Source organism: Podarcis gaigeae (assembly GCF_964106915.1).
Source record: "Podarcis gaigeae genome assembly, chromosome: 3".
Classification (NCBI taxonomy): domain Eukaryota; kingdom Metazoa; phylum Chordata; class Lepidosauria; order Squamata; family Lacertidae; genus Podarcis; species Podarcis gaigeae.
This window is the reverse complement of record NC_139680.1, coordinates 63,054,944-63,081,142: the sequence shown is the minus strand read 5'-3', so window position 1 is coordinate 63,081,142 and position 26,199 is coordinate 63,054,944. Positions and strand designations below refer to the sequence as shown.

Sequence of the window (26,199 nt, the reverse complement as noted above, 5' to 3'; positions counted from 1 at the left end):
ACAGCCTAAATAATCCTGGTTCTACTTGAATGCAATGTGATTACTGTATTTGACTGCATTTTTTTTTTAGAAACTTTTTAGAAACTTTTGTAAGCTGCTAGGGGACCTTCTTACATATATAAAGTAGAATCTAATAGAATAAATTTGCTACAGAAGTAGTAGGTATAGCTACAGCAAGACTACTAATATGTTTAATGCTTCTTTTTGTGCTGAAGTTACAACTGATTTTTTTTATATACAAAAAATAAAGCATTGCATCCATTCCCGCCCCCTACAGTTCAAAATTGCACAAATACATCACTGAACGGCGAGCTTAGGATGTAGCAAGTTACCACACATAATCTTTGTTAAAATAATTTATTGTCAGATATTTAACAGATATTCCAATTAAAAATATTTACAAATGAATGTATACAGCAGGAGCCATTTACAAACAGCATAAACGTATTTTCTAGGAACCATCTACTCTGAATCTGAAACAGTAGAGTAAGCACTCAGCATTGCGTTGTTCAGAAGATAACTGTGTTCTAAAAATATGCATTTGGAACCATCAGCCTAAAGCACAGAAGGCCACATACCTGACTCCTGTTCTCACATTCTTATAGACTCACTCAGGCTAGCAGGTAAGAAGTTGAAGAGACAGCTGGGAGTAAAGGAAGCTTGATTGCATCTCCCCTTTTCATAGTGGTAGACGGTATGATCAGCTTTTGAGTGAAACCTCTCATGGCTTACAACTGCCATAGGGGAAGGACATGTTCTACCCTGCTTCACAGCTGATTGGTGCTGAGACGAGCTACTCCTCATCTTCCCCTGCCACCAAGAGAAGAGGTGCTGAGTACGGTGGGGGTGGTTCTCTCCCCCGCCCCTATTCTTAATGTGTTACCTGCTGCAGCCAATCTGTGAACTCATTTCATAGGTCAACCACTGTCTCTGGGTTGAGGGGAGACTGGGGAAAGATAACCACCTCCCCACTGGGTCAAGAGAGACAGAAGCCTGACATTGCCTGCACACTTTTGAAGCCAGATGTACTTCTTATGGGGTGGGGAAAGGAGTTACTGTAGGCAGATTATTATTTTTTGCACTGTCTTTTGTAAACAAGTGATTTGTAACTGAGACTGCTTCAACACAAAGGCTTGCAGTGTAATGATACTTCCCCCTTAAATTTACTTACGTCTGGTGAGCTCTATCAGTATAAAACCTAGTTGTTGGATTTTCTCAAAAGACATTCTTTTTGCAGGGATTAATAATATTGTACCATTCTGAAGAGATTCATCATCAAATGAAGTATTCACAGGACTGGGCACTACAGATCATATGTACATCCCGTTGTGCAGTTCATTTCTCTAGTTGTTGAGGGGTACTGAAAGCTTCATACACATTAGCAGCAAAATCTTTCACTTGTTCCATCATTAGAAGGTCCTAGAAAGAGAATGTCCATGTAGCAAATATAGCACTCTTTTTTATCACAAGCAGAAGTGTAATATCAACAAGTAACCCCCGTTAACACTTCAAGCCTGGTTAAAAGAATTGCTTGGCACATTACTTCATGCACTGTTAGAGGCTGAGAAGTTCAAAACTGTTAAGATGGAAATGTTCTATCTTACACATGTGGATCATCTACTGGGGACACTAAAACGGCTTTTGCCTCAGCCATAACCAACGGGGAAGCCTAACCAAAAAGGGGGATGGATTCTATTTCTTCCACTCAGAATAAAATGTGTCATCCTGGCAGTCTCACTTCCTGTGTTTATGCAGTGTAAAATGTGCATACCTGAACTCTACACATTTCTTCAAATTTTGATTTATAAGATGTGAGACATTATGAGAGCAACAAGGCTAGTTTACTGTTGGTACAGCGCTTAGTGCACTTTTAAAGGCTTAAAAATATACTAATGGCAACAATACAAAGCAGGCTGACAGGTCTACATTTTCATATTTTAGGTGTGAAATTATTTTAATTGGAATTCTCCCCATTTGTACTGTTTAATTTTGTTTATAAGACACCCTGAAAACTAAGTGCAGAAAAGCTATTAAATAACAGACTAAGCAAAAAAAACAAAACAAAAAAAGGTAAAAAGGTCTTCTTACCTGAACAAAATGGCTAGGTGTTTCACTGCAGACTGAATGAATTTGCCCATTTATTATTGGAATTATCTTGGCTAAAGGAAGACTGACACTGGAAAGACTGGAGGTGGAGGTGGGGAAAGAGATGCGATTACACAACATAAATGTCTGTCTTGTTAGCTACTTTTGTAATACACAGATTCAGAAGAAGAAGAATAGTAAACACATAATACCTGCCCAGGGGAAAAGCTCAGCCAGGCTGGGGACTGACCAAGCCCCAGAAGCAAAAAAGGGCCCTTCACCATCCCATCCCATCCCATCCCATGCTACCACTCACAGCCTGTCAGTTTGGAGCAGGCAGCACACAACCCCTACCCAGTTGCACAGGCTCTCCAGCCTACACACACTCATTCAGCCACCCTCCCTGCCTGGCTCCTGGTCCAGATTAGACATTGTGGGTAGGTGGCATAGATTCATAAAATCTTAAAAGTTGGAAGGATCATCTAGTCCAACTCCCTGCAATGCAGGAATATACAGCTGTCCCATACGGGGATCAAACCTGCAACCTTGGTGTTATCAGCACCATGCTCTAACCAACTGAGCTATATGGTGCTATATAGTAGCTGCATTTCTGAATGGGAGTCTCTTGGCTCCTATGTGTGGTGGTCACCTGACTGGCCAATGCATGTTGGTTTATTTGATGGCCGGCATGAAGATTCAGGGTGTGGGGGAGCAGAGTTTGTCTCCCACTTCCATTCAAAAGTGCCAGCACTGCACCTGATTACAAGGAAGCATTCTGCCTTCTTTTACTTCTCTTTTCAAAATGGCTGTCTCCCATAAGGAAGTTTGTGCAGTGTGTTTTTGGGGAAGTGGGGAGGAACTTTAAATAAAAAGATTTTGAAAAGAAAATTAACTTAGTGGAGTCTGAGTGAGTATTCAATCTTGCTAGACAGCAGACCTGTCTTATTTTAAGGCTAATTACTCATAATTAAACAAAGGGTTAACACATTTTGCTGGAAGAAGAGCACAGTCCAAACTATGTTGAGACATTGTTTTTGTTAAAAATTCAGCCTAAAACTGATCCATTTGGCAGGATTGCTGTGTGATCTTGGTGAAACCTCAACTATTTTTTTGAGAAACTGATAATAGTGAAATAGTAAGTAAAGCTCTGACTATACTTAGATTCTTCTACATTGAAAAGCATTCATATTAAAACACGTTTAAAGATGTTTACCTGTTCATGGAACTACTATGGCATAAGTCCTGTTCGGTGGGTCTGAAGAATTCTGCCATGTTGTCCAGTAATCGACTGAACCCTCTATTTAAGCATGAACTCAAAACTCTATTGAAATCTGGACTGGAATAAATCAATCAAATAATAATAGATATATAAATCCCTCTCTACATGCCAACGTATTTTGGAAAATGTATTTAAAATGTAATTTAAATAAAACTGATCCTTTGCTGATGGGGATACGAGACTAGATCAAACATAACACTAAACTAGAAATGGGGCATTTCAGGCACCTCCAGGCCTTTCTGGCTGGGCCTGGAAGAATTTATTTCTTCTTCCTCTGCTGTTCTTGCTCCAATTCACTCCCCACCCTCATCTCTATGAAGCAAAGTTTGCGTCTTTGCCAGTAATTAAAATGAGTTTCAACCCCAAGTTTAGAGACAAGCTATATTTTCTCAGTTTGGATAAAACAGCAAACTGTGGTTTGCTCAAACAGGGACAAGGGAAGTGGAGGATCAAAGAATTTGAGAAAGGCTTTTTTTTAAAAGATACTTTGTTATGCAAAATCACCCTCAATTTCTCCACTCTGATAAAAAAATGAGTTTCCTATTTTCCTTTCCTAAGTTTACTTAGCCTAAGTTACCAAAGATAACATTTGCTGCATACCTGTCCAACATGTCTCTTGTCTCATTAAGTAATTTAATAGTAGCCACATCTCCTTCTGTAAGTCCACTGGCCTAGAAAGACAAACAACAGAGCATAAAAGCAAATGTACAGGATTAATTTATTTATGTTGAACCTTTTTTGTTCGGAAAGGTCTGGTTCTGGTTCAGATGGAAGCAAACTAAAATATTTGAGTTTCAAGTTTAAATTCTGCTACTTTTTTAAAAACCCAGAGCCAATCTCTGCCCCGCCCCCAACAACTTCAGGTTTGGTTTGGTTCCCTGTTCACAATACTATGAAAATACCTGGGTAGCTAATGGATTCTCTTCATCTGGCATCATGTAATGACACAGCAGAGACTGGGATCCAGTGTCTTCAGATGATGACCCATCTCCAGGTTGTTCTATCACCTTTCTAATTTCTTGTAGCTTCTGGTCCAAATCCAAGAGAGAAAGAGCATGTTTGAGAGAAACACTGCAGGGGGAAGGAGTTAAACATTATTTATCACATCAGTTGAATGCATCGCAATGAATTACTTTAAAAATACGCATGAAAACTTTTTTTAAAAGCCAAATTTTTTACCTCCCAAATGCATCCTGCACAGCTTTTTTAACCACAGTAATTAATTCAGTCAAACCTAAGGCAGAAGAAAAACGTTACTGAAGACTAGCTACTCATTTGTTCAAACTCTGCAAATATTGGCACTATGTAGGAAGAGGTTTACAGATATCATACCATCTCCTAGAAGGTGCTGAATACTTGATAAATATTGCTGTTGGACTTCAGGGGGAGCTAGAGGTGTCTATAAGGAGAAAAACATTCTGTAATGTTTCTGTTACTTTATGGAACAGTGTGTTTATCCTCCATGTGTCTGTACAACCAGTCAGGATGCAGAATTTCCCTCCCCGTGCCTTCTCTGTGCTCTCCTGCTGCTGGCATCACTCTCAAGATACCCTGGATCTTAACAGCCTCAGCCATCTTTAAACACAGAACAACAGAGGACAGAACAATTCAAATCTCTCTTTTTAAAAAAGCCTTATAGATCCTCTCTCGTTATAAATAAGAGCTAACATTGGGAACAACCACACAAGCATGGAACACCAAATTTATTTCCTTTTTGCTGTGCTGTCAACTTATTCAACACCAACAAAACGGATGAACCCCCCCCCCCCATATGAGGGCCAGAGAGTTTACAAAAAAAGGAATTCAAGAAGCATCATCTCTGCTCTTTAGCATCATTCACTTTGTAAATCAGTCCAATCTTCTAATACTCATAAATTGAGGATATCCAGTCGTGCCTCATCTGCTAGCAGAATGGTCTTGCACATGTGCAACAGAATCTCTCATTCTTCTCCTCCCTCTGCATTTGGGAAGGTGCAGGGAGAGGAGAGGAAGGAGCAGTCCTGCCATGCAAGCAGAAAGTTCACTTGTGATGTTGGATTTCATCCTCGGCATATAATTAACGTCAATTGGATTTCTGTAAGTATAATACTATGTACTTGATATTATAGCCACCCTTACTGAATTTTTCAATCACTGATATACTGCTCAAAGAATGTACTTACTGTGCCGTTTTTGCAAACTGCTGCATTATCCAGGTAGATGTATCCACCAATAATATTTAACTGTACTCGTAGAAGAACTACAAGCATACATGTGCTATATACAGCTACAATGCTTCTTGTAAAACCTTTAAACAGAAAAAGGAATGATGCTAAATGAAAAAGAGTGGACAGCTAATAATCAGCATGTCATCTAAAGTAATGCAGAGTAATAAATATTGTATATATGGGATAGAGTAACTGTTTACCGTTCTGGTTTTATGTGCAGAAAACATAACTTTCTAGAGCTCATTTAGAGGGGCTATCTGTATTTCATGTCTTCTTCAAAAAGGTGTTTCTTTTGGGTAATCAAGAGCTTAAGATGCAATGAGCTCAAACAAAGACAAATTTTACAAGCCTATTACTTAGGCTTGCAAGAACAAGGCAAAGCAATCCAAACAAGGGGCTGGGAAAGTATGGAACAGATTATTTTCACTACATCAGCTCCAGGCTGGTGTAGCTAAATATCTCAAGGGCGGGGGGTTGGGTCCCATTGATCCCAATCTGCTAGTACCCCACTTTAGAGCTTTCTGCTGGCTACCACAGGTGAGAGATTAGTGCAGCGTTTCCCAACCAGTGGCTCACAAAACCTGTACAAGTGGGTCATGGGCTTTGTAAGCAAACCCTAAGTAAGTATTGCTTGCAATCCTTTATCTTACAACTTTTTGTTTTGTTGGCATGTTATAATGCTGCATTAACACTTGTGTTAGAAATATTCAATTTCCACATTTTAACACTTGGGAAGGTCAAAAATTAACGTGACAATAAATTGATGGGCCATTATGCCATGTAAGTTTGGGCTTGGGAGTTGCCATATCGAAAAGGTTGGGAACTACTTGCTCAGTGCATGGCTAGGCAAAGCTGAGGCCTCTGCCCAAGCAGAGCCTTTCCCCCCTGCCTACCTCTGGCAATGAAGGCCAGTAGAGAGGCAAGTACATACCATCCTGACAACACCATCTGCAGCCATTGGGGTGGAGACAGGAATGCTCTGTAAGGCTGCAATCCTATGCATAATGAGCTAGTAGTAAACTTCATTTGTCAACAACATTGAAGAAGCACGTATCTGACAGTTCTGCTTACAGATTGCAATGTGCACTGGAGCTGGACCAGAGTTGCATTTTGAAGAAAAACCAGAAGCTCTGCTATGTGCATACATAAAAGAGGCTCAATTGATCATGAGCATAATTATTCCTTTCAACTTACTTATAATCTTCAAATCTTCCCATATTTCTAATTTGTTGGCTGGTCTAAGAAAACACAAAATTGGAAACATTGAAAATGAATGGTCTTGGTAGAAAGAAAGCTCAATTTCTGTCTATATTTAAGTGAAAATTCAATTTTCACTTTAATATAGGCATGAACAAGCATTGAAACTGCTTGGGAGGAAATGCTTGGAGGAAAATCAAGATATAATTAACCAAGCCTGGGGATTTGAGGCTCTGAAGAAATTTACAAATGTAGCCCTAACAGGCCTTTGTAAATAATATTTCAACAAGCATTTTTCAAACTAACTGAAACACACAGGAATTTGCTTTATACTTCCTCTACGTGTTTCATAGAACATGCATTATAAATACTTTTTATTACCATTTCCCCACCAATGCATATTAGATACAAAATGTGCCACATGGTTTTAATTCTTATATTTCTCTATCAGGATAAAATAACTTTAAAGGTTTTCACAGTCCACAGATTCAGGTTGCAGGGAATAATTTTCCTACATGATAGTTACATATGCACATTCCATTTATAGCCCAAATATAAAGAATAGGCATTCAAACCAAATCAACAGATCACACTTACCTATTCTTCAGCAGTGAGGTGAGGCTCTCAGAATTCAGTTGATACATCAAAGCATCCCTTAATGTTGGAAGCATTGACAGGACTATTAACAAAAAGCATATGATTAGGAACGTAACCAGCGTACATAGAATCTCATAAACAAATCATTTATTCAGTAATTGCTTTCATCACATGTGTCTGTGTTTTTTGATACTTCCTCCTCCCTCTAGCACACCTGTGAGGAACATTTAGTCCACCAAATGTCAGTGGTTTACAACTCCCACATCCCTGGTCATTGGCATGTTTGCTGAGGCTTATGCAAATTGTAGTTTAGCAACATCTGAAGAGTTAAAGGTTTTCCACACTTGCTTAAGCAGCTCATGGGAAACTGCTTTAGAGGGCTGGGACTCCTTCCTGAACAGCACAGGAAGTGGTGAACTAACAGGGAGAATAGACTAAAATGGCCTCCCCTTCTCTCTCCAGCCAAGCATCTGCTGGATCTCAGAACGTTCCATCAACAGGGGAAGCTGTTCCGTTCATAGAACTGCAAGTTTGAATCCTACTCTTGGTCTTTGGGAAATAAATATAAGGATCATTTGTTTTTGTTTTCTTAAAAAAGCACAAACTGGAAGTATGCACAATGACACCTTTAATATTATTGTTTCCAGCTTTAGTTGCCCCTGTTCAAAAAGGAGGAATTCAAAGCCAAAGTGCAAAGAGCACTTTTGCAATCAGAGAACTAATTTTATCAATAGAGACTAAATGATCTGAGTCTTTTAGAGTAAAGGAAGCTCAGTATGGATATGATTGCTTTTAAAAATAGTTTAACAAAGATGCACAGAATTAGAACAGCCCATAAAATGTGCAGAAAAATAAAACAAGATTAGCTATAAAAGCCCAACTAACCTTAGGCTACAGATGGTCCTTGATGAGTTTTAAATGTAGTTTGCCATGCAACTTAAGGGGCTGCTGTTAACAAAACACAAGTCCCTCTGGAAATGCGAAGCTAGATATGCAATTTTTTTGATCCTAGCTACTATGTGATTTTGTTTATATTACCTCAATCAAAAAGACTACTTCAGTTAAGGCAACACACCAAACCATAGTTAAGGAAGATTAACTATGATTTGGCATGACAAATCATGGTTCAGTGATCAGTTGTCAAACTGGCATCAGAAACTATGGTAATTAATATGTGCTGAGAAAACAGGAACCAACAGTAGGCAAGTGATGTGCACTTTAGTTAGCAAAAGCCATGTATAACCTGAATTGATTCCAAGATGGCTGTTGCTTTACCTGTCATGTTGCAAGTCCTCTGGTTACTTTCAAAATGATATTGTCTTCGTGCTTGTGCAATGTATTCTGCAGCTTCTCTTTCTTGGATTTCTTTCATTTTTTTCTGTCCATATTTTCCAAGTATGTAAACTCCTATTAAAGGTATTTTAGAAGAGGCATAATTTAGGGCTTACAAAATACCAAACAGTTTCTTCTGCTTTAGAATATATTTTTCTCTTGATTTCAGCAGCAATTGTAAAAATGTTACCCAGAACAAGTTCTCACAATTAGATTAAATGATCATAAGTAAGGCTGGATCCCATCACAGTACAGGATTACCGAAACAGCATATGTGCTAAATAAAACTGTTCCTAATTTCCAGACTGTCTTCCCTTTCTCAGGCAAAAATGACCTACAATGGATTGTGATAGAAAATTATTGGTAATAGTTTCACACAATCAGATAAAAAAGTTGACTATACAAATTATTTAAGTAGTCCTTTTAGCAAACTAATAATGGAAATAGAGTCCCCTGGTTAAGTAGTGATGAATACTGAGATGAGAAAAGCCTAATTCATGGCAAATGGATATACAGCAGTTTCAAATGTAAGTTATGAAGCAATGGCTGCTACTGCCACATACTCCCCTATTTTGAAATATAAACTTCTAATGACTTACAATACAAGATATCAGCACATGAAATGTATATATCCAGAAAAGCACAATAAAGGGATAAGTGTTTTCCCACCAGTACAGAGCAAAAAACAAATCGGGGGTGGGGGTGGGGAGCAAGTATCTGCAAGAGCTGGTTATAACAGGATGATTGTGCAAAAAGAAAGACTTTGATCTGAAAAGAAGGAATGAGTCCATACATGCACTTGTTAGGAAAGATTAAGACAAGTTATAATCTGAAACGAGTGAATAAGGAACAGGCCTGAACTCGAGCACCTTCAGCAATTTTGAGCTTAAAAAAAGTTTTGCTTGGGGGGGGGGACTACTTTTCAAGGCAGGAAAAAGGAGGGCTGACACACCAGATTCTGGCTAAAAGACACAAGAAATCAGCTGAAATAAATGCACAAGGAGGGAGAAACAGCAGGAGACGCAGCCTGGGAGAGAAGGTGTGTGGCCATCATAGAGCAGGAGCTCTATGACTTCAGCCCCTGCCTTACAATACACAGGAATGCTAGAGATGGCCTGCCTAGCAGGTTTGTTGGTGTTGTAACTGGTGCAACCTCACCTGAACTCAAAAAGATAAGGAGCTGCACACCGACATCCAGTGCTATAATTGCTTGGGCAGGTAGCCATGCTTACATGGGAGTAAACCCCACTAAAAACAGTAGGGCTTACTGCTGGGAGATTTTTTTTTGGGGGAGAGGAATCTCATGGAACAAGGCATCAGGAGTGTGTGTGCATGGGGGGAGGCGGAGCGTATGGGGGAGAGAACAGGGCGGGGTTTAGGTTTGATGAGGCCCTAAGCTACTGAAGGTAAAAGGGCCCTTTATATTTCCAGCCGTCCTTTGTCAACAACAAATTGCCGCTGGTTTTTGTGCTGAATATATGCTATATGGTTATTTCTGGACCTAATAGGTATCTAAAGCCATTCGCCTCTGTTGCTGTATGTAGGTTTTATCTTATATTTTGGAAATTTACACCCATTGTTTTTTTCCTTTAATTTTTTGTGGGGCCCTAAGCTATAGCTTGTTTAGCTTATACGAAAATGCGGCACTGGGTGAGAAGCAAAGCCAGCCAAAGGCCCCCTTCCTCGGGAAGGGCTAAGGAGGGCTATGCGGAGACCGAGGAGGACACGCAAGCAGAAGGGCGGGGGTTCTTCTCACTTACCGCCCACGAAGGCGCCCAGGAAGAAGCATTTCTTTTTGTGGCGCTTGAGGAAGCCCCACACGGCCAGCAGCATCCCGGCGTCCGCGGAAAGCAAGGGCTCGGCGCTGCCTCTTCGCAGTAGCGCAGCCGCTGCAAAGCCTCCAGCCCCGCCCCGGACGTCGGCCACGCAAAGCGAAGGCAGCGGCTGCTGCCGCTCCGCCTCCTACCTGCATTCTAGTCCCCCACCTCTGCGCGGTCCGTTTAGATCCCGATCCCCCCCGGAAACATCGGCTCCGTACTCTCCGTTCCGGGGCTGTAGTGTCGGCGGCGGCCCCGCTCGCCTCTATAGAGAGATGGAAGCGGAGAAGGGGCGAGCGGTGACCGCAGGGGAAAGGGAGGCCTGGATGGACCTTGCTGTAAACATGGTGAGTGAATGGGGGTGGGGAGCGGAGGGGCTGGATAAAAGGACGGTCGCGTGAGTCTTGTGGCTGGGACGCTCGTCGAAGCAAAAAGGAGGCTCATGGCGAGTTAAATGCTTGGGCAGATTTGTTGTCATCTAAGGGTGTAGGAGCTGGATTAGGCCAAAGGCCCATCGAGGACACTCAGACTCATCCAGTCTTCACAATACCCCTAAATCTAGGGGAAGCCCGCAAACCCCTTGTCAGTGCAGATTCTCTCAAGGGCCATGCGAGACATGTATGGATAAATAAAGGCAGTGTGTCTTTCCTTTAGTACCCTTGATTGCAGCTCACAAGCCCCAAAGGTTTGAATTCATTTAAACTAGCTAGGTGTTACCTTAGCACCTTTCCCCCCGCTTCCTATCTTGGGCTTCAACATCCTCCCTGCATCGTCTATTATGTTATCACCAGGATAGACACGGCTTTCCATTTGGGTTAAGACAGAGGCAAAGTAGTTTGTTGAGCAGTTTCGACTTCTCTCGTGTAATCCAACAGCATTTCTCCCATTTCCACAGACGACCCACTACTTGCTTGTTCTTCTTATTGTTTCGAACATAGCCAAAGAAGCATTTGTTTGTTTGTCTGTAGCTTCTCTAACAAGCCTGAGCTTATTCTGAGGATAGATGTAGATAAGGGGTAGCAAAATATAATTCTCTTCTTCTCTTCCCTGCCCTGTATTTTGGCTTCATTTAACATCTAGCCTGATGTTCAGGAGTTCAGGAGAACTTGAAAGCATGCCCTCAAATTTGTGATATTATTGCAATTCGCTAGACATTGCCGTATGTGGGTTTTTGAATTTTTATTGTGTTCTAACATGACTGCCTTTGCTTATTATATGAAAAGTGGGGAACAGAATAATTTCCACCCTTACTCTTGAGAGTTATCCTTGGGTAAGAATATATTGGAATTGTCTGCTTTCTTAATGCTGGCTTGTGGGGTGGGAGGATTTGGAACGCAATGTACTTTGCCTTGGTGTATATAATAAATGATAAAGCTGCTCTTGTTGATTCATTTTGTATCTGATAGGCTAAAGAAGCACTAGAGAATGGTGAAGTACCTGTTGGTTGCCTCATGGTCTACAATAATGAGATCATAGGAAAGGGAAAGAATGAAGTTAATGAAACTAAAAATGTAAGTTATTTAACTAAACTAAGCTAATGTAAGTCACTGCACTACATATGCTGGTAAAAACTCCTTAAGTTGGTATAATTGTAATCATTTTTTCAGTCCAAAAACATACATCTTGTGTAACTTCTGAGTGGCATATATACACTGCTGTCTCTGGAATATTTGCATGTTTGTGCTCCATCTTTCTGGAAATTAGGTGTGTAAAGCACTGTGTTTTCAGTAGTTCTCTGCAACTCTTGAACATATTCCAATAGGAGAAATATCACCTGGCATCCTTCCTACTGTAATTCAGAAGGGCCATGACAACATTCCTTTTCTACAAGGCATTTGGCATAGCACTGATTTCTGAATGCTGGTGAGAATTCATTTTCATTACTTTTGGTCCTTTGATTTGTTGTTTCAGCTTCTGCGTTTTTATCATAATTGTATCCGGCCTTTCTGCATATTAATGCAACTGCATTTTAATTAACTTTTTTTAAAAAAATAGTATAATTCTTAAAAGCAGCAGCTTTACACTGAAATATTTTCAGGACACAGATAAAGCTGAAAAGATGATACAGTGGCGTTTGTTTATTTTTTTAAAAGCATTTTAACTTTGTTAACAATCTCAAAGATTTTATGAACAAAAGTTGATGTGTTTTCCATCTCATTTTTATAAATGTTTGCCAAGAAAAGTTGCAGTTTACTGACAGTATTCCATTCACAAAATGCATGCATGTTTTTGTTGTTGTGGCTGTGTGGGTTTTTTTAAGCTCTGGTATCTGTGCCCGAGTACAAAATGTGAGAAGTGATTCTGAGCTGGATTGTATGTTGAAGGGCGTAATAGACTTGTTCTAATCTGCAGCTGGGGGAGTTCACCGTTCAGATAGTGCAGCCAATACTTCTCTGAGCTGACCCTTCCGAATTGTCTGGCAGGAGGTGGAGCAAATATTACCAGCATGTTTTTCCCTCTGGCAGATTCCTTGCCTGCTCTTGTTTTCCCTCCTTCATGCTTCTGTTTCTGTTTGAATGTGCATTGTTTGTTCTTTTTGGCTGTAACAGTTATCTGGCACACTAAACCTCACTTGCAAGCATAACCTGCCCACCCACCTGGTTTGCCCTTGAAGGTGTTTCAGAGATAACCTCTAGTATCCAGTTTAGTCATTTGAGTATGCATATATTACATAGCACAGCAAACCTAACAGAGCTCTCTGAGTTGCTCACAATCAAGGGCAAAATTCAAAGCATCAAGGTAACAGTGTAACAATATTACCTTGGATGGCAGGGAGACTCATGAAAGTACACTTCCTTGGATGATCTAACTGCATTGTGGTGATGGCAATATCACGGCATAGGATGCATATTAGGATGCATTATTTCAAATAAACTGTGCCCAAGATATGTAGGACTTCTATGATCAAACAGTTACTGTATTTTTTGCTCTATAAGACGCACTTCCCCCCTCCTAAAAAGTAAGGGGAAATGTATGTGTGTCTTATGGAGCGAATGCAGGCTGCGCAGCTATTGCTGCGCTCAGGAGGCTGCGCTCAGGAGGCTTTGTGTTGCTTTTGCTGAAGCCAGGAGAGCAAAAGTGGTCGCCGCTTTCGCTGTGCAGCGATCCCTCTTGCTGTTTTGACTTTGCTTCGCTGGAGAGGCGCTGCGCAGCTTTCCCTCTCTGCACAGTGCCTCTTCAGCGAAGCGGGAGGAGAAATGGAGCCCCTGGAGAGGCACTGCGCAGAGAGGGAGAGAATTTTTTTTCCTTGTTCTCTTCCTCTGAAACTAGATGCGTCTTATGGTCAGGCGCGTCTTATAGAGTGAAAAATATGGTACGTGTGTGTGTGGGAGTCCCTATGTCTGTCCACCTCCTGAGAAGTAAGATATTTTGTGTAGAGACGATTGTGCACTGTCCTGAACACGTGCTTAACTTATCCTTAAAGGTAAAGGTATCCCTGCCCGTACGGGCCAGTCTTGACAGACTCTGGGGTTGTGCGCCCATCTCACTCAAGAGGCCAGGGGCCAGCGCTGTCCGAAGACACTTCCGGGTCACGTGGCCAGCGTGACATCGCTGCTCTGGCGCGCCAGAGCTGCACATGGAAACACCGTTTACCTTCCCGCTAGAAAGCGGTCCCTATTTATCTGCTTGCACCCGAGGGTGCTTTTGAACTGCTAGGTTGGCAGGCGCTGGGACTGAGCAACGGGAGCGCACCCCGCCGCAGGGATTCAAACCGCCGACCTTTCGATCGGCAAGCCCTAGGCGCTGAGGCTTTTACCCACAGCGCCACCCGCGTCCCTAACTTATCCTTAACTTACCCACAAATATACTCTCACACAGAATTGTTCCAAAAAGAGTTAATTTATGGAAAAATAACAAGATCATTCTAATAAGAAGTAACTGGTGTGGTACAGCATGAAATCATGGTGCATTAAAACCAGTATCCTAACACATTAACACTCCTAGTCTGACAGTCTGTCCCTTGTTTTATAGGATTAGCATGATGATAAGAAAGTTTCAATTGCGTATATATCTTAAGTTCCCCCTTAGTTACTGCTGTAGTGAAGTAGTTGCCCATTTCCACCATTAGAGGCTATCAGTGTAGCTGGAGGGGCTAAAGAATAAGATGTGTGTTGCAGATTCATTCACAAGAATGGGTTCCATGTGAGTCCCCACAAGGAGGAGATTGGGAGGGGAAAAGCTGTGCTGTGATAGCAAACCTCCCCTCCAAAATGCAGATCATGACTGGATTCATAAAAGGGAAGTACAAGAACTAAGAGGACTATTAGGTGTGTAGGGATGCTGTGAACTGGCCTGAAATCTTCAGATGGTCAGTAAACAAATTTTAATCATCATCATGATAGTGTCAGCTCTGGGACAAAGAAGGTGGCTGAACATTTCCTGGAATGCTTGACACTGTTCATGGTGTCTGCTGATCCTGATCTTTCAGAAGGCTGGCTAAAATATAAATTCATTTGCAAAACTGTCTTATAACATTGGTTTACAGACAACTGCATAAGATACTAATAATTCTGTTTGGTATGTACTTGTTATCAGTTATTTACTTTTCGATCTCTACTTTGATCTGAAATCATTTGTGGAACAAGTTATTGCAAGGCAAACAGTCTACCTGAAGGGATTTAAAATAATGTTCATAAAACTTTAGCATATTAAGTCAGAACAGTAATTAATCTACCCAATGATTAATTTGCTTTCTGTTGTTGATCGCTATCTTAACAGCAACAGAGTAGTAAAGAAGTGGAATTCAATGAAATATATAGGCTTCATTTATCATAAGCCAAGCAGCCTTAAATAGCTTTAAACATCTCTTATCAAAATAGGTGTTCTGTTTTGTCGATAAATGGTGTGTTAAAGCATTTAGGCTAGTGCACCAACTGCAGTTCCTATCCATGCTCTTGTTAATATCCTATTCAGGCAAGTATAATGTTTTGTACATGGGGTTGTGTTTGAGGAATGGACATAACAGTAAGTTCATTATGCAGTGGCTAGACTGCTAAGTGAGAACTGACATCCAGATCATAACTTGCAAGCCTTGAAATAACTGCTCCAAGTCTATTTCTGAGCACAATTCTTTGGGCTGGTTTTAGTCTCTAAAGGCTGAAATGACTTTGAATCTTGGGTGCCTTCTCCTACATGAATCTGTTCAAGTACGGCCATGATCCTCAGAGCCTGTTCTCTGGTCCCACTGCCATTGGAGGTGAAGCCTCCGATCAACGGTTGTAGCCTCCGAGCACTGAAGTGTTTTCCCCAGAGACATTGAGTCTGCTCTTTTTATCTTCCCAAATCTTTTAATTCTTGTTTTTTGAATCCTGTTTCATCACTGTGTGTGTGTGTGTGTGTGTGTGTGTGTGTGTGTGTGTGTCTTGTTGTTGCTCCTATTTTAAATGAATTTTATGTAAGCCTTGTCAGCGTATGAGCAGGGTAAAGAATATCAAAATGTAAATAAATGAATGAAATGGAGGTATTTGGTCTGTCTGTGAACAATACTGACATTCTATTGAGCCTAGGAGCATTTTCAAATGCTCCTAATTGAAAGTGACTGTAGATGGAATATGTGAACACGCCTAAAGCTGTTGAAAGAGGAGGGAGGGTGTCTTCTGTGGTATCCTTTGAGCTCTTATGACTAGTAGGTCTCATCGCCTCCCTCATATTTATTCATAGACTGAGTTAGATACAAAATAAGGATGTTGATATCTTGACAAGTAAGGAAAGCATTTTGCCTGTAGCTGAGCATTTCCCCCCAACTGGCCACTTTCTGTCTGACCTCTCTGTCCTTGCATAAATGGTAATCTGGGTAAAAACTGGGATGTTTTCAATAATAGAAAATCTGATTAACATAACATTTGTTAACCAAGGATAAAGAGAAACAGATGTATTGTGCATTTCCCCTTTATAGCAGATTTTGATAAGGAAGAACCTTTCAATAAAGTGCCAACAATTTACTCTGCTTTCCTATTTTACAAGAGGAAATTTACTGCTTTGAAATGAAATTTCTGCAGTTATTATGACCATCTTTTATATGGTTTTAGTGGTTAAGCTTTGGCATCACTGAAGATCCTACCCTATTGCCTTCCTACTAAAAATAGCAGGAATCCATCCATTCAGATTGATACATTGCTATTTGGTGTAAATACTGATGTTATTTCCCTGTATCCCCACAGGCTACTCGCCATGCAGAAATGGTAGCAATTGATCAGGTCATGGACTGGTGTCGTCAGAACAAGAAGGAACCCAAGGAAGTATTTGCAAACACAGTGCTATATGTCACTGTAGAGCCCTGTATAATGTGTGCAGCTGCTCTGCGAATGATGAGTATCCTTTGGAGAATTATCCATTTGTATGTTAATTTCATCTCACATATCAGTTGCTAACAAGGTAACAGAGGGCAGCTCTATGTTGACATGAGGCCTGTGTCATTGGGTCTAAGGGGATTTGTTTGTGCAGACATGATGGGCGTAAGGAGAGCAGTGCTAGACAAGTTCAAAGACGTAACTGGTCCAGCATCTGTTTCCTACTGTACTGAACCAGATCCAAGGAAAGCCAACAAGCAGAGTGCATTGCTATGTCCCTCTGTTTTCCCCCAGCTTCTGCACCTAAGGAGAATAAGTTTAATTTAGCAAGTATTTGTGTGGGTGGGTCTAAGCAAGGAATGGGTGCCGGGTGTAGCCAATGCCACAATGAAGCAGGGTGAGGCAGCTTGCATCAGGTGGCAATCTTTGGGGTTATCATGACTTAGTTTATAATTATTACCTTCCCTGGGTGGTGCTTGTGCCTCAGGGGCCAAAGTGTATTGTGCCATCTCTGCTCTGGGTTAGGATAGTGTTGCTGCATTTCAATAAGTAAAATTCCTGACACCCGCAAAGTTGTTGAGCAAGCATAACCTGCCCACCCAGCTGGTTTGTTCTTGAGGACCCCAAAATTGTTTAGCTTTTTTTGGAAACAAACCCACATTGTTGAGCTTTTTTGGGGGGAAACCTCCCCTCCAATAGTGACTTTAAGCTTTTGGAGCTGTTTCCACTGCTTTTCCCCCCCATCACATTGCCATACATCTGGGTTTTCCCTGACATTTTGGCAATTCCCCCAACGCAATTTTTACACCCGAAAACCAGGACATGTCAGGAATTTTCCTGACATATAGCAAGCCTAGGTTAGAAAATTTGGAAAGGATACAGTAGTGGTAGTTATTGCTCTCAGATTGTGGGCAGAGGGGAACACTGAATTAGCAGCAAAGGAGTTGAATTAAGTGGGGGAAGTTTTGCCCAGAGATATGACCAGGCAGTAGTGTGTCTGTGGAAAAGAGGAGTTTATATCATACATGAGAAAGGAGGGAGGCATGGGTTTGAGACAAGCACAACTATATAGCCTATTAAATGAGGGTAATTCTATTCTATACTCCTTCTTTTCTTAACTTACATATATAAATCCCACTGGTTGTATATGGCTGCCAAAATGAACGATTCGGAGGATGTGGTTCGGTTTTGAACATCTCTTCTGCTACCTTAACAGACACAGGGGAACCATTCCAGGTGAAATACTTGTCACGGATGTGTGTGTTTTTAAAAAATAATAACAACAAAAATAAAAGTGTGTAGACATCAGTGGCAAAACTTGGCTAAAATAAAAGTGTGTAGACATCAGTGGCAAAACTTGGCTCTCCATCTGTTTTTGGACTACAACTTCCATCATCCCTAGCTAACAGGACCAGTGGTCAGGGATGATGGGAATTGTAGTCCCAAAACAGATGGAGGGCCAAGTTTGGCCACCACTGGTATAGAAGAACCAAGTGCAAGTTGATGGTACAACCTCATACAGAGAGAAATTCTTCTAAAGGTGCATCGTTGTCAGTACTTTAATTCTGAAACTACCACTGAAATTCATCCTTAGCACCATTGTGTCAGCATTTCTCCAGTGATAGTTTGGTGCTGAATCAACATTCAGAGAGACTGCAAATAGATTTAGGATCTAGAGCAGCCACTCTCTTCCCACCCCCCCACCCCCAAACAGAAATAGCAGGCTGGAGTGTTCTTCCATAATATAGCATCTTCAGGGCTCCTTTATTTTATAGAGAAGATTATAATTTATCTTTGTTTGAGGTGTGAGGGAATGCAAACCATAAATGGTAAAATTAGGTGCAATCAAAATGGATTCAGTGAATGGTTAGGGAGCACTTAATTGTGCAGCATTGGTGAAGCTAAGTGGATCTGAGTAGTCCATGGACGAAAGACCACAATAAATCTTATGTATCCCCCCTTTAAAAACAAAGAGCAGGTTATAAACTTAATAAATAATACACTTATATGGATGAAGGTTTATCAGAATAGTTGGAAGCCATTATAGGACCAGAATTGATTGTAATTTTGTTTGAAAGAGAAAAAAAGGGCACTTTATTTACCCTGACATTTAGCATAGTGATGACACTAGCTCTACATCATGGCAACTATGTAAGAAGAAATATCTTGCATTTAAGAAATTTGATTTCCATTCTCAAACGATTGCAATTAATGGCTGCGTATAAATTATTCCACCATGTGCGTACATACTGTTTAAATTAGGGCATTCATTGAAAGCATCCTGTTTTGTGTATGTGTGTAAGCACTGTCACTTTCACTCACACATGTCAAGAAATAAATGATAACGGGGAAAGATTTGTGAGTGGAAAAAGTTGCAACATAACTAAATTATTTTGATAGGTCAAGGACGTTTTGCTGCTAGGGGAAAAACCATAGCTGTCAACTTTTCCCTTTTCTTGCGAGGAATCCTATTCGGAATAAGGGAATTTCCCTTTAAAAAAGGGAAAAGTTGACAGCTATGGGAAAAACACATCCACAAAGGCAAGTTCCTTGGCACAAACTCATAGATTCCTGTTCAGCAAACCATGGTTGGTTGGAACGGGAAGAGCCTGTGTATGTGCACACTCTCACTTCCCTTCTCTCATATGTCTTCACTCATTACTTTGGAGGCTTGTAAAAACACAGTTGCTTCTAATGTCTCAACCAGGAAACTGTTATTTTAAACTATCCCTACAAACCAGGCTATCACACTATGGTTATTATCTGTAAGCCAGTCAAGATGCATATAAGAATGGTTTGGAAACATGCTATTTACATGTGTAAATTGGATACCTTCAGTGGTAAGCCATTTTTGTTACTGAAAGGTACTGCTTTGCCTTAAAAAAAACCTCCAGTATGAAGTTGTTCAGTGGATATCAGAAGTCACATTTGCTGAAGTTGAACACAGTGATATCAGAAGTCACATTTGCTGAAGTTCTTTATGCTACTAAAGAGTCAGATAACCTCTTTGGGATACAAGCTGGTTAATCTGAGAGGCCTTATGAACAAAATATTCCAATCTCTACAGTGCATAGCTGGTTATCGATCTGAAGAAGCTGTTGAAATGCTGAAAACCTTCTACAGACAAGAAAATCCAAATGGTAAGTACCCTCTTGTTCTAATTTACGTTGGCTTTTGCATCTTTGAATATTAATGCTTATGTTTTCTTTTCTTGTGGCAGCACCAAAATCAAAAGTTCGAAGAAAGGAATGCAGTAAATGAGTGGTTGTGATGGATAGTAAAGCAAAGCTGGAAGAATGACAAGTCTTTGAAAAGGCTGGCCAGTATTGACCTTCCCTCAGCTATGGTATTTAGTCCTGAGATGTGGAGAAAAACATGTCTGTTACTCTGTAAAATGTCCAAAAGTATCACTGATTGAAAGATAATAATCAAATTGTCAAATATGGGTTTTGGTTAAAATGTTTGGCTTTTTATAAGGAACAATAGAAAGGAGTGGTATCCTCCAATAATTCAATAGTTAATATGACACTGTTGTAGCCCTACTAATTTTGAACTGATCAGCTGGAAGACCAGCTATCCCAAAAGTCCTTAGTTTGGCAGGTATGCTGACTTCTTGCCACTGATGCCATGATGATATACCAGCCAGTGCACATATCAAGTTCTGTTTACATTTAAACCACTTAATAGCATATACAAATTCAGTGGTCTCAGAGTTCTGCATGCCCCATCAGCCAGAACAGAACCAGCATATCCACTCATGGCATCAGCAGCTAGAAACCTGTGTGAGCAGTGGCTGTTATGCTGAAAACTGTCACGAGGACCAGTCTTATTAGCTCTAGGACATACGAAGCTGTCATATTGAGTCAGACCATTGGTCTATCTATGGACTACTTAACTGGAAACAGGGGGATGAAACTGGGACCTTCTCCCCATAAAATATGTTCTCTTCCAATGTGCTACAGCCCTTTCCCTTGTATGCTAGACAGATTTATAGTTGGTATTACTTAAAAGTAAGCTGCTTTCCTCATCACCGTAGTGCACGTTTCCAATGTATACATAATTTGGAGGAATTTGAAGGTAAGCTAGCAAATCCCAGACAATGGCTTGTTTATATTGAGCTCAATTAAGACATTCATGATTAAGAAAGCTTGACTATGGTTTGTTCATGATGTCTAAGTTGACAAACCATGGTTTATGACCATGTTTGGTTGTGTGTACTTTTTCAGGTTATGCTGCCACTACAGTTAGCAAACAGAGAGTTTTTTTCTTATATGCTTGTGATAGAAAACCGCCTTGAAAACGGAAGTCTAGCATACCCAGTATTTTTTTGAATGAATATTCTCTTTCATAAGTTTTATAGATTGCTTTATTGGGTTTTTTTTGTAAAAAAAAAAAAAAGGTCAAAGAGGAATATTGAGAAGTAGATTTCCAGAGGAACTTTTCTTAGTATAAGGTAACTAGGCAGGAAAATGGCAATAAGAAATGCCTGAAGCTTAGAGCTGGCACTTCAGTTCTTATTAGGTTGTTCCTTGACCGTATTCTGATTACAATCCAGAAGAGGGCCTTGCTGTTCTAATAATGAATGGCCCAGCAGTTTGACATGGAGCTCTTCTTCCTGCAGAATGTGCATGCTGAGCAACTCAACAGGCTGGGAAGCAGTCAAGCAGTGCCTTATAGATTTGTATATTATGGACAATTCCAATAGTTAGACAAGTCAGAGCCACACAGTTGTTGCACTATTTTTATTTCTCTATTAAATAGATAAACGAATTCTGAAAAGGGATGAAGTATGTTTCTGATGGTTAAATAATAAAAATGAATACATCTGCCACTTGCCTCCCATGCTTGGCTTCCATTGACATATAATAATTTCACATTGTGCATGGCAGAAGGGCATTTTGGGGGTGGGGGGGAGGTAACTTTAAGGTAGCTATATTAGCACCTCATTTCTTAAGCATTAAACTTGGAATTAGGCCTCACTGATTTCAAATAAAGCATTTCAATAAGCAAAGTGGTTTGGACTTTAAATGGTAAGTTTTCTGCACAGAGAATATGTCCCTTCTATGCCTTGCATAGCACCTTGGACATCATTTGTGTGATGAATATATTTGATTAATAGTCATAGGTAAGGATGAGGCAAGGTGCTTTTCACGGTGCAGTCCTATGCATGTCTACCTGGAAGTTGAATGGAATTTACTCTCAGATATGTGTTTTTGGGTTGCAGCCTTAAACATACAGTTTGTGCCTCTCCCTTATTAATCTGTCTTCAGTCACAATTTGATGATAAATGCTTTAAGTACATATTAGAGTTTAGTGAGGTTGGCAGGTGAGAGGATCCATTCCTGTTTGATGAAGGGAAGAATGAAAACTTGGGAGACACAAACACTACAAACATTATTTCTATTCATATGAAACAAGCAACTTGTAACACATTTCTCATTTCCTACTGAAAAATCATGTCTGTGTTTTAAAAATGTAAAAAATTGTAGACCATCGTCTCCACAGGCTTAGAAGCTGCAATTGGCTGCAGGTTCCCACTGCTTATATATCACACGTACACACAATTGAGAAGATTTTTAAGTTCATTTTTTTAAAGAAGAAGAAGAAGCTTATCCTTATTATTCCAATTACCTTTTGGTAATCCATACCACACACTAGTTACCTGTGTCTAGCAACTTTTGAATTCCTACTCAGATGATCTATTTTGAGAAAGTCCGATCCTATTAATGTTTGTTTGGAAGTCCTGCCTAGTTCAATGGGATTATGGGGGGGGGGCTGTGCCTCCCTCCAAAGGGGCCTATAAATAAACTTAAAATAACTTTACTCCCAAGCATGGATAGCTGGGATCAGGAACATCTGGTCCTCCAGGAGTTGTTGGACTCCCATTAGTCCCAGGCAGCCCAGCCAATAGCCAGGGGTGGTGGGAGTTGCAGTCTTAACAACATCTGAAGGGTCACAGGTTTCCCATCTGTGATGGGCAGGATTGCAGTAGCAGGGTGACATCTAATGATGTTTGAGTGAGTGTCCCCTTCTTCATCTCCTGTTCCCTCACCAAACCCCGCCCTCTAGAGCGGACTTTGGGGGTACATGGTTGGCTATAGGGGGAAGAAATAAAGGTGAAGGCCTGTTGCAGCAGATGAAATATGTTCTGTTCACAGATGGCCATCACTGGACATCCCTCATTCCTATTGACTTCAGTATGTCTACTCTGAGTAGGAGTAGAAGCCCTTCACACGGTCAGGCAGACAAAAGGCATTTCTTCCATAAAAGGAGCTGTGAAAACACAGGGTGGGCAGGGGCAAGACAAAGACTCAATACTATATGAAATTTAATCAGTCTTGTTATTAAGATATCACTGTCAGTTTCTGCTGCTTTATAATTGTTATCATATTTATCATGGATGTCTAGAAGCTGATGGTTTGCCTGGGTTGAAACAAGTGCCTTTACCCTTTCACATGTCCAAAACTTTCCATTTTGGGGGGGGGGGAGTTAGGAGGAACTGCTTTGTGAAAATAGGGTGAAAACTGTCCCCCCCTCCCCCTCCACATTTTTATGACCTTTCATATCTCTATGCAGGCACAACAAGAAGCATAAATATGAACAACAACTTAAACAAATGAAAGGCTTATTGAACCAATATTGAAAGTTTGTATTGTAGCCTCATCAGTTCTTCCCTTTTTTTAAAACAAAATGATCTTTATTGGTTTTACACATTTTACAAATTTCACAATTTTTTACAAATAAAGACACTCACGGGACTGAAATAGACCTCATTATGTTTATTAAAAATCATTCGTTTTGGATTTAAGAACATTGAACAAATATATTACAACAATATATTTGTTGAAGGATGTATATTTAATGAAATTTTGAATAGTATTATTCCATAGTAGTAAGGACACATAAAATGTAAACATGACAAATGCATAAATATAAAGAAAATATAGAGAAACCAGACGGAGGGAGGGAAGTACAAACTTGTTTAGAGTTAAAGTATTAAGATTAAAAGGAATAAGGTATGTATTATGTATTGTGATGGTGAAATTTGTAAAATTAGTTCTTCTCTTTGCATACAATAAAGTGACACTCTTACAAGGCAGCTGTTTAAAAAAGCAAGTTGCTCCTTATAATTTAAACATTTGAAAGTCTGCTGGGCTCTCCATTCATATCCTGTATATGCAACGTGGCCTTTAATTACCTTGGCAGGTTTTGAGCACTGATAAAAGATTGTATTTTTTAAAAACCTTCCCCCCAAATGTCCAATGGTTGGCAGGCAATCCATTCCAGGGTTGTATTTGGAGCAAGACTAGCAGGAGAGCTTTCAGCTAAGGGCTGAGTTTAAACAGCAACTGTTAGGTTTTTAAAGAAAATGGCTTTGACACAAACGGGGAAAGAGCTCCGAGGACAATTAGAGTCCCAGAAGCAGCTGTTTTATTAATTTACTTTGCCTTGTGTGTAGCCTTGGCTGCTGATTCTATCTACTTTTATCAATAAAGTACATCTAGAAATAGGACACTTCCCACTGAAATATATACACTAACATGACTTGTTTTTAGGCTGATTTCAGAAAGACACACACACACACACACACACACACACACACACACATTTTTGTAGTGTGTGTAAAAAAGAGAGAAATGCCAAGAAATTTCAGCTAAGATCCAAAGAACCACAGAAATGTAGGAAATCAAGCAACAGATCTCTATCCCGTAGGCCAAACTGTTTGGAAACTGACGTAAGCTGCAGAAGCGGTTTTTGACAAGGGAGGCACCTTGGGTTTCCTGCACAAAGGAGAAGTCAATTAATCCATCTTGGTTTTTGCAAATAAAAGGATTGACTTCTCCTTTGTGAAGAAGAGCAATCATCACCAAAAAAAGGCATTGTACAAATTATAGACTTTAAATCAAAACCCTTTACATCCTTCTCAGCAGGATAGCTCTATACCAGATGTTCACCTTGACAAGACATAGCACTAGGCGTAACACACTTGTTTCTAGTTTTCTCAAGTGCCACCTTACACAGAGTCAAAAAACTAATAATCCTGCTGAGATCTGTCCTCCCAGAATAATACCCAAGCACTCTGTATATGCAAAGTCTCGGATAGTGAACTATGGTTCCATGTGCTTATCACAGGTTGCTGTTGCTCTGTACACACAGCTCTGTTGGAAAAACAATCTGCCAGTTTTACTGGAAGGAGAGCAAGGGAAACCAAATCCAGCCCCATTTTCTTCTCCCAGACAGCTGACATGTACAGTGGTACCTCGGGTTAATAACTTAATTCATTCTGGAGGTCCGTTCTTAACATGAAACTGTTCTTAACCCGAGGTACCACTTTAGTTAATGGGGCCTCCCACTGCCACCGCACAATTTCTGTTCTCATCCTGAAGCAAAGTTCTTAACCCGAGTTACTATTTCTGGGTTAGCAGAGTCTGTAACCTGAAGTGTTATGTAGTGAAGTTTCACCCTGGGCCAGCAGGGGGATGCTGTATATAGTTTTCACTCAGGTCTGTAGATAGTTTTCACTCAGGTCCGCGTCAGTTATTTAGGTGGGAAACTCTGGGCTGTTGTTGCTACAATGTTGACAGCCGGCTGCCTATAAAAGCAGGCCGGCTGAGCTGTTTGCAGTCAGTTCTATTCCAGCTTACAAAATAAAGAGCTACTTGGAGAAATTGCTGTGCCGTCTGTTATGTCAACCCACAACTTAACACTGGCGACGAGGATGGGATCGATGGACATCAGAGCACAGCCAGATGCGGCCAGCCTCTGAACTGAGCTGAATCACAGAGCGAAATCACTGAGCGAAATCACGGGACAGAACCAATTCAGAGCTGACTGTTGTGGCTAAGAGCACTGTGTTCCATCCATCGCCCTTCACGCCGGCATCGGAATCATGGCTTCACTTGTGCCTCTACTGCCGTTTGCGCCAGCCTCTGAATCATGGGACTCCTACCTCGCTCGGTTCGACTGCTACCTCCAAGCCAACGAGCTGACAGCAGTATCAAAGGATCGGAAGCGGGGCCTATTCCTCAGCCTCTGTGGGCCTGAGGTGTTTGAGACGGCCCGAGCTTTGGTTGCGCCTGAAGCAGTCCAGGCAACACCATGGGACACGATCCAAGAGAAGCTCCGTAACCACTATGCACCAAAGCCGTCCAAGATTGCTGCCCGCCATGCGTTCTACCACCGGAACCAGGCAGAGGGGGAGTCAATCAACAACTACACCACCGACCTGCGACAGGCTGCAATGCACTGTGAGTTCCGAGACTTAGACGATGCCCTGATGGATCGAATCGTCTGCGGGGTCCGGGACTTCCATCTGCAACGGCGTCTCCTCGCCAAGCCAGACCTCACGCTACAGAAAGCCATTGAGGAGGCTGTGGCCTCAGAAGCTGCTGAAC

The 26,199-nt window shown here is 40.8% G+C and overlaps 2 protein-coding genes across 2 annotated transcripts; one reads left to right on the top strand and one right to left on the bottom strand.

The window, feature by feature from the left end:
• Positions 1–343: 343 nt before the first annotated feature.
• PEX3 (peroxisomal biogenesis factor 3) lies at positions 344–10,591 on the bottom strand. Its single transcript, XM_083731700.1, has 12 exons — positions 10,458–10,591; positions 8,641–8,772; positions 7,366–7,447; positions 6,766–6,809; positions 5,527–5,651; positions 4,697–4,763; positions 4,544–4,598; positions 4,267–4,435; positions 3,965–4,035; positions 3,299–3,421; positions 2,089–2,185; positions 344–1,419 (listed from the first exon to the last, which is right to left on the bottom strand). Exons 1-12 carry the CDS (start codon positions 10,528–10,530, stop codon positions 1,336–1,338), a joined length of 1,122 nt encoding a protein of 373 aa, XP_083587826.1. The 5' UTR covers positions 10,531–10,591; the 3' UTR covers positions 344–1,335.
• Positions 10,592–10,728: 137 nt separating this feature from the next.
• On the top strand, positions 10,729–21,633 carry ADAT2 (adenosine deaminase tRNA specific 2). The gene is made up of 6 exons (XM_083731745.1): positions 10,729–10,861; positions 11,921–12,025; positions 16,676–16,826; positions 17,934–18,040; positions 19,872–19,944; positions 20,025–21,633. The coding sequence occupies exons 1-6, from the start codon at positions 10,790–10,792 to the stop codon at positions 20,063–20,065; spliced, it is 549 nt and encodes a 182-aa protein (XP_083587871.1). The 5' UTR covers positions 10,729–10,789; the 3' UTR covers positions 20,066–21,633.
• Positions 21,634–26,199: the final 4,566 nt, after the last annotated feature.